The following is an 8871-nucleotide window of genomic DNA, read 5'->3' on the forward strand; positions in this document are numbered from 1 at the left end:
GTCGCCAGGTCATCACAGGGCTGACACATAGACACAGACAACCATTCACACTCACATTCACACCTACGGGTAATTTAGAGTCACCAGTTAACCTAACCTGCATGTCTTTGGACTGTGGGGGAAACCGGAGCACCCGGAGGAAACCCACGCGGACACGGGGAGAACATGCAAACTCCACACAGAAAGGCCCTCGCTGGCCCTGGGGCTTGAACCCAGGACCTTCTTGCTGTGAGGCGACAGCACTAACCACTACACCACCGTGCCGCCTGACTCTAATTTCACCTTCAAATTAACTGCTAATCCTAGAGGTTCACATACTTTTGCCATTCACAGATATGTAATATTGGGTCATTTTCCTCAGTAAATAAATGACCAAGTATAATATTTTTGTCTCATTTGTTTAACTGGGTTCTCTTTATCTACTTTTAGGACTTGTGTGAAAATCTGATGATGTTTTAGGTCATATTTATGCAGAAATGTAGAAAATTCTAAAGGGTTCACAAACTTTCAAGCACCACTGTAAGTAATGCCCTGTGATAGACAGATGTCTCGTCCAGGGTGTATTCCTGTGTTGCACATAGTTTCCGGGATAGTCCACAGACCAGGAATAAGGCATGATTGCTTACCAGCGAGGGAACAAACTGGTGTGTTACCAGATTCTTTCTTTTCTTCATGCAGGGAAGCCTTCGAATCTAAGGACTGGCCTAGACTGGCCCAGCTTATGGATGAAAACTTTGAACTGAGACGGCAAGATCCCTCACACTTCTGTCTAACTATTCTTACTCATGATGTCGTGTGATGTCCATCTTGAACTTGTGTCCTTTTTTACCGCAGGTCTGTTTACACTGAAGCCTGTTTGGGCTCAGGAAATCTCAGAATGGTACAAATGGCGAGACAGGTAAAACATTGCAAGGATGTAGATTCTTCATAGATTTTGTGAAGACAAATTGTGAAGACTTTAAACCCAGTGTTAATGTGACTTTAATTAGTTATTTTTGTGACTCCAAATATGTGTAATGTGGTAAACATTAGTCAAGAGTATATTTAGGAAATATACTATACATCCTTAACTAGTATTTAATTGCAACTAAATGCTGCAAAACTCCAACTCCCTGTGTGGGCGTGTCAGATTGCATAATGAATGCAATGGCGTCTCTCCAGCAGAGTAAACAACAATAGAACACAATAATGGAAAAGAAGCTAGGAATGACAAACTAGGACGTGCCCACAGTGCTTTTGTTTTTTCTCGAGTCAAAAACATTGCAGGATTTCCATTTCTTGAACCTGCGACAAGCAGGAAAAACAATTCCTGCAGTGGCATTGCCAAATGTAGTTTAAAAAGCTACATTGATTTGCATAGGAAACTTCATGATTAAAGCTAGACTGCCTTTCAGATTTTTCAAATGTAGGTCATAAAAATAATTTTCTCGACACCCAGTTATTTTTGTTTAGTGGACCGAAAGCTACGAAATTCGAATCACAGACTTCCAATTTTATTAGGTTTTTTAAAATAGAACAGTTAATGAATTTAGGGCCACGTGGCCCTAAATTCTCTGCTATTTTTTCCTGCTTCACCATGACCCCATTCAAGATACTACATCATGCATCATGTGGTGGGCTTTCCCCGTTCACGCAAGGCATTGTGGGATACAAATTTGAAACAGGAGAGAAAAATGGAGGACGTGAGTGTGCACATGAAATGTGAAAGAGTGACTACAGTAACGGAAAGCGAGAAGAAAAGACGTTATGTTATATACGAAGGAAAGGAAACGCAGGACCAAATTAATAAATATCGGCGGTCAGCGAGCACGTCGGTGTGATCAGCTGTTTGTTTAGCGACAGAATGATGGAACTCTCAGTGCACGGTCAAAGGTAAACCTGCGCATGCGCGCACACATGCACGGACTTCGTCTGTCTGCTTGACTGCGTGAAGCGAGCAATTTCATGCACAGGATTTGCTCGGGAATCCCCTCAAATTAAATAACTTCCCAGCCACAGAATGGCCTGTTTTTTTTTTTTTTTAGATATTGCAGAAATAAACATGTACCACAATGACCAAATTTCAGAGGGAACTAAATTTCACCGATTTATGAAATTGAAAGGCCGTCTAGCTTTAACGTTTTAACGGTGTTGAACTCGCTGTGTACTAAAACAGAGACGGCACCATTCCCTGCCTCTTGCAAAACTAGTCAAAAATGTAAAATGGTGAGAACTGTTTGAGCTACCCTGGGACCAGGCTGGTCATAGCACTGTGGTTAAGCTTTGTTCTACCAGTTGGAAGGTTGCGAGTTCAAATCCCAGCACTGCCAACTTGCCACCCTTGTTAAGGTCCTTGACCCTTAACCCTCATCTGCTCGATTGTATCCTGTCCTAATTGTAAGTCCTTTTGGATAAAAGCCAAATAAATCAAAGAACGAGCATGATGTGTAAAGGGACTAATCTAACAGGAAAGAAGTCATGTCGATTTCTATATTTGGGGTAAAAGCAGGTAATCAATCCAAACACATTGCTAATTCTGATATGCAGATGGAATTCTCTGACGTCTGCAACTCCAACCTCCAACTGGCCAACAGAAAAAGAAAATAATATTCTCCTAACTAAAAAGACAGCTATCTTTATTGCAGACGATAGGAGGTTCACCACAGTAGCTATAGGTAATAGTGGTATGTGAATTGTGAAAATAGGTTGACCGCTGCTTTGATTATTTTCTTGTCTTTTGTATGTGCATACAGTTTGGCTCTGCTGTGAAATTACCTGGCAGCGGTGGTGCTGTTGTGGGCCTGTGTATGGATCCTAACCGATTGGTAAACTTTATTTTTTGTGTACAATATTTCTATATGTGCCTGTTTGTTCTTATTTCACATAAACTATTACTTTAGAAGTTGAATTATATTAAATATTGATGAAGCCTATAATATTCCTTAAAGCAATACTAATCCTTTGAAAGAAGCTAGGAAGTAAGTGATATATTTCTTGCACAGTCATTATAAGTATGTTTGCTTGTCGTGTCATCAGGTGGAGATGAAGAGAGCATTCCAGGAGGCTGGCTATGTTTTCTGCCTCGTTGTACCCCACAGTCCATCTTAATGCGTGGTATAGAAGTAATTTTCTTATCAACAGTATACAACGTATCACAAATTTGATCGCATTTCTGTGCCTACACACTCTGGTTCCAGTTTCCACTGTGGCATGTGGACAGTGTAACCCTGGCCACATATACGAGTCACTGAGCTCCTGTTGCTGTGTGTTTCAGGCAGCACAAACAATTGTCTATTTAAAGTGCTATCAATGCCAGCATTGTACACCCTTCCTGTCCCTGTGTCTCAGTACAATAATGGCCACAGACTCATAACCAAAATATTTGTTGTAAGGAGTGTAATGTATTCTGTATGAAAACAGTCATGTATGTGTGTATATATATATATATATATATATATATATATATATATATATATATATATATATATACACACACACACACACACATACATACATACATACATACATACATACATACATGCATTCATACATACACACTGCCCAGCCCAAAAAAAAAAGTCACACGCTCTAATATTTTGTTGGACGCCCCTTTAGCTTTGATTATTGCATGCATTCACCATGGCATTGTTTCACCAAACTTATCCCACATCACAACATTTATTTCCATCCAGGGTTGAATTTATTTTTCGACGAGATCTTGTATCGACGGCTGGCGAGTCAAACCACTCTGTCAGGTCTTCTCCAGCACATCCCAAACAAATTTCAACTGGGATACGGTCAGGACTCTGTGGTGGCCAATTCACATGTGAAAACGATTCCTCATGCTTCCTGAACCACTCGTTCACAATTTGAACCCTAATTTTATGCTCGTCAATTGAAAAAAAAAAAATCCGTTGACATGATAAGCTGGTCATTTAGTCCATTCAGGTCGTCAGCTTACTTCATTTTATTGCCCCATAATGTTACTGAAGCTCGACCTGACCAACTGAAGCAACCCCAGATCATAACACTGCCTCCAGAGGCTTGTACAGTGGCTACTATGCATGATGGGTGGATCGCTTAATGCTCTTCCCTTCTTACCCTGACACACCCATCATTCAGGAATAGGGTCTGGATTCATCAGACCACATGACCTTTTTCCATTGCTGCGCAGTCCAATGTTTATGCTCCCTAGCAGACTGAAGCTTTTTTCCCCCAATTAGCCTCAATAACGAGAGGTTTTCTTATGGCCGCACAGCTGTTTAGTCCCAATCCTGTGAGTTCTTGTTGCATTTTTTATGTAGAAATGCTTTTATTTTCACTATTACACGTATGCGTGAGTTCTGCTGTCGATTACGATTTGACTTCACTGAGCATTTAAGTAAGTGATCTCCAAACACGCTCAGTCAAACGTCATTTTTTTTCCTTCTGCAAAGTTGACAGTTCACCAGATTTTAATAATATATTGGACAGTTCTTAACCCAGTTCCAGTCATTTCAGCAATCTTAGTTGTTTGCTTGATGCAAGTCAATCATTTGATCCTTCTGGAAAAACCGGTAACAACTTTTCCACGACCATGCGATACATCTTCCGACATGGTTGTTAAAGAAATGAGAAGCTACTCACTGCATCAGTTAAGGTTAAAAGAATTGTTGGCAGCTGAAACACAATCACTGATAGCTGCAGTAATTATCTAATCAAAGGCTGTTAAGTACAGTAGTTGCTTATTTAAATCCAAATGATGACTTTTTTTGGGGAGGGGGGATGAGAGAGGGAGAGAATAAAATTCACAGACCATAGTGTAGTTGCACATTTGGTTGTGAATGCAGGCTTTGTTTGAACAGCAAGTGAGACGCTCCAGTCCCATTATTTGATGGAAATATTAATTATAGCATTGAATGACAGAGGATATAATAATTGTGATGTGATGTAATGTTCAGTTTCACACTTTTATTGAAAGGTGCTTTCAAGTCAAAATGTATAAAATCAGTCAAGTCAATTATTTGCTGTTCACTTCTGATCATGTGCTTATTCTGCTAGTTTAAGCACTTTACGGTACTGTGCATTTTGCCACATAATCAGCAGATATTTATACACAATATGCAAACACAATAAATGTGGTTAACACTGTATAATTTTGGGTAACAGGGCTGCACTAAGTGTTTTTATCAGTCAATATTACAATGTCACTGACTAAAGAAAAACAAATCAGAGAACTTATTTTTCAGCTTCCGAAGATCTTTAGGCAATTTGTATGATCCAGCTTCCTGTTGAACATGTGACTTGTTGAATAAGTTCTTCATAGGGAAGAATACATGAATAAACTAGAAAAGCACTCGGAAAGCGCAGACCTCCGCCAAGAATCCTTTAAAAAATTCCGGGATCCAGACGGTGATCCGGATCACCGCCAAAATTTAATGGATTGTTACTTGTGCCCAGTCACACCTCTGGGAAAAATTTCAGAGCAATCCGTTCATAACTTTTTCCGTAATGTTGCTAATAGACAAACCAACGCTACTGAAAACATAACCTCCTTGGCGGAGGTAAAGATGCATGGTTACTCATGTGAAAAGAGGCTGATCAAGCAGGAAAGAAGTCACTTCACTTTCTGTGGTTGGGGTGAAACGGGTAGTCAGTGCAAGCATGTTGATTTGCACATAGAATGAATTACCAACCAGACATCAGTTATGCCCAGGTCAGACGGTAAGCTGCAACTAGTTTTCAACTACTTGCGTCTACCTGCGATTACAAAATCAACAAGACTGGTCTTGCGTCGACGCACGACGACACAGATAATGGCAGAGTGTTGTAGAGGGTGTTTAGTAGAGGCAGATTGACACAAGTGGATCAAGATCTGTTCGCATTTCAGCTGCGATTCGCTTCCAATCGGTGCAAATAGCAGGTTGACGCATGTAGAGGCAGGCGGTCGTGCAACGCTTGAGCGACCAATCACAGGCTAAAGCAGGTAGCAGAGGTGGACAGAGTACCCAACTTCATTACTTAAGTCAAAGTACAGATGTGCAGGACTGATCAATAGTTAGTGGAAGTGTTTAGTTGTAGTTATTGCTTCATGGGAGGGCACACATCAGATACTGAAAGCAAAGGTTCACATACTATTGCCACTCACAGATATGAATGAATGAACCCTTTATTATCACTAGTCACAAGTAGCAGTGAAATTGACCATCATAACATATTACCAGATATGTAATATTGGATCATTTTCCTCAGTAAATAAATCCATGCATCCATTATCCATAACCACATCCTGTGCAGGGTCATGAGCCTATCCCAGCTGACTATGGGTGAGAGGCGGGGTATAAGATATTGGATGTGGTAAGGAACAGAGGTGGACAAAGTACCTAACTTCATTGCTTAAGTCAAAGTACAGATCCCGCTGGTTAAAGGTTTTCTGTGCGCTGCGTCTGCTTCCGATTGGTCGATTCAGCTTAAAAACTCTGCGTCTTGCAATACCACAACAAAGGATTTGGCGCAAAACGATCAGTTGCCACACAGCATGCGTCTGACCTGGGCATTACTTTGTCTGCAAAAGAAGGCTTTTTAATAACTGTGGTGTTATGAGTTGAAGGTACAAATCATAAGCCAGTATCTCACTGGGCTGTGACAGCCTGTGACTAGTTGGAGACACAACAATTGCGATAAAATATGCGAATTAGTGACAATTTTCACTTGGAATCACACTGAATTGATCTTCGCATATTTTACCGCAATTGTCATGTCTCCAACTAGTCGCAGGCTGTCGCAGCCCGGCTTTCCCTCAGCAGGCAGGGAAGTAGAGGAAGCCTCACGGAAACTGACTTGAGAAGGGTTTGCAATGGCTTTGCGACACCAGCGCCGCATTTGCGGCTATTTTGAGAGAAATTTTGTCGCACAAATTTTTTGAACATGTTCAAAATTTCAGCGACGAAGGAGCGACACTTTGCGACTCATGCGAGGAAACTGAGAAGCCCTGCGAATGTTTCAAGACACTTTTGAAACTCTCTCTCTCGCAAATGACATTCGCAATTTGTCGCAAGCTGTCGCAGCCCAGTGAGATACTGGCTTTACCGCAATTGTCGTGTCTCCAACTAGTCACAGGTTGTCGCAGCCTGGCTTTCCCTCGGCAGGCAGGGAAGTAGAGGAAGCCTCACGGACGGAAACTGACTTGAGAAGGGTTCGCGACGGCTTTGCGACACCAGCGGCGCGTTTGCGGCTACTTTGAGAGAAATTTTGTCGCGTGAATTTTTTGAACATGTTCAAAATTTCAGCGACAAAGGAGCGACACTTTGCGCCTCATGCGAGGAAATTGAGAAGCCCTGCGAATGTTTCTAGACACTTCTGAAACTCACTCTCTCGCAAATGACATTTGGCAGCCCAGTGAGATACTGGCGATAGACTCAGATATGTAAACAAAGTTAGCAGATATAATAATAGTCTATATTAGGCTCTGTGATTGGCGGCACGGTGGTGTAGTGGTTAGCGCTGTCGCCTCACAGCAAGAAGGTCCAGGTTCGAGCCCTGTGGCCGGCGAGGGCCTTTCTGTGCGGAGTTTGCATGTTGTCTGCGTGGGTTTTCTCCGGGTGCTCCGGTTTCCCCCACAGTCCAAAGACATGCAGGTTAGGTTAACTGGTGACTCTAAATTGACCGTAGGTGTGAATGTGAGTGTGAATGGTTGTCTGTGTCTATGTGTCAGCCCTGCGATGACCTGGCGACTTGTCCAGGGTGTACCCCGCCTCTCGCCCATAGTCAGCTGGGATAGGCTCCAGCTTGCCTGTGACCCTGTAGAACAGGATAAGTGGCTACAGATGATGGATGGGTGGATGGTTTCCTGATCCCTGATTTCCTGTTTCTCGTCTTTGATTCTGCCGAATCTACGATAGCGTGTTTGTGCCTCACTTGACCTGTTGCCTGTTTCACTGTTTTACGATTTTGCCTGGCGTTCTGGATTGTTTACTGTCTTCACTTGTATTAATAAACACCCCTTCTGCACTTACATCCGTCTCCCAACCATCTCTGACAGAATACTTCACACTCCCTGACAAAGAGAAGCACATTCACCTGTTCAGGAACAAACTAATGTTAACGGCACTAAAACAGCCACCGTCAAATGGTGCGGTTGAAGTGTCGGACTTGACTTGGATCAATAGTGGACCCGACTCGAAATTTTCTTTCATGCAGGTTAGGTTAACTGGTGACTCTAAATTGAGCGTAGGTGTGAATGTGAGTGTGAATGGTTGTCTGTGTCTATGTGTCGGCCCTGTGATGACCTGGCGACTTGTCCAGGGTGTACCCCGCCTTTCGCCCGTAGTCAGCTGGGATAGGCTCCAGCTTGCCTGCGACCCTGTAGAACAGGATAAAGCGGCTAGAGATAATGAGATGAGATGAACTGCTTGAATCTTGTACACTAAAATAAAAGTTTTAAAACAAAATGTTATGAGTTTCTCTTTTGATCTCACTAAGGTGAATTTGCACTTGATGGTCACACTGTGCTGGTGTTCTGCAGACTACATTCTCCTGTACTAAAGAGTGTGTCAGGGTAGGACGCCACCATGTGGTGGTAGTGTTGCAGTGTGTGTGTGTGTGTGTGCTGTATAACGGTGTGTTTCTGACACTAAGCGCCTGGACGAGCTGCGCCTCACAGGAGCTGAGGAGGAGGAGGAGGAGGGCGACTAACATGGTCCAACACAACTCGAAATAATCTCTGTTTCTGCCTGTTTTATCCCCCGACCGAAGAGTGAACCGATAAACCTCAAGCATGGCAGCGAAGGAAGACCTTTATTCCAAAATTATTCCGCGCAGACTCCGGCCAAACCGACAGAACGCAGTGAAACACGGCTCGCACTTGGACGTGCTGCTGTCGATGGGTTTCCCTCACAACCGAGCGTAAGTGCA

General features: G+C 42.7%; 2 protein-coding genes across 5 annotated transcripts in view; both read left to right on the forward strand.

Moving 5' to 3' along the window:
• Window positions 1-3407, forward strand: part of gkup (glucuronokinase with putative uridyl pyrophosphorylase) — a 51723-nt gene extending 48316 nt beyond the window's left edge. For 2 of the 3 annotated variants that reach the window (XM_060943817.1, XM_060943819.1), the window contains 3 exons: window positions 679-747; window positions 835-898; window positions 2733-3106. In XM_060943817.1, coding sequence (XP_060799800.1) covers window positions 679-747; window positions 835-898; window positions 2733-2879 — 280 coding nt within the window. In that variant the 3' untranslated portion in view covers window positions 2880-3106. Of the gene's footprint in view, window positions 1-678; window positions 748-834; window positions 899-2732 lie in introns of all 3 variants that reach the window. The other variant, XM_060943818.1, reaches the window with a different exon arrangement.
• A 48-nt stretch (window positions 3408-3455) lies between these two features.
• ubash3bb (ubiquitin associated and SH3 domain containing Bb) overlaps window positions 3456-8871 on the forward strand; it is a 70410-nt gene continuing 64994 nt past the window's right edge. The window contains exon 1 of one of the 2 annotated variants that reach the window (XM_060943815.1): window positions 3456-8862. In XM_060943815.1, coding sequence (XP_060799798.1) covers window positions 8735-8862 — 128 coding nt within the window. In that variant the 5' untranslated portion in view covers window positions 3456-8734. The remainder of the gene's footprint in view (window positions 8863-8871) is intronic. The other variant, XM_060943816.1, reaches the window with a different exon arrangement.

The sequence above is a fragment of the Neoarius graeffei genome, chromosome 17, assembly GCF_027579695.1.
Source record: "Neoarius graeffei isolate fNeoGra1 chromosome 17, fNeoGra1.pri, whole genome shotgun sequence".
In the NCBI taxonomy this organism is placed as follows: domain Eukaryota; kingdom Metazoa; phylum Chordata; class Actinopteri; order Siluriformes; family Ariidae; genus Neoarius; species Neoarius graeffei.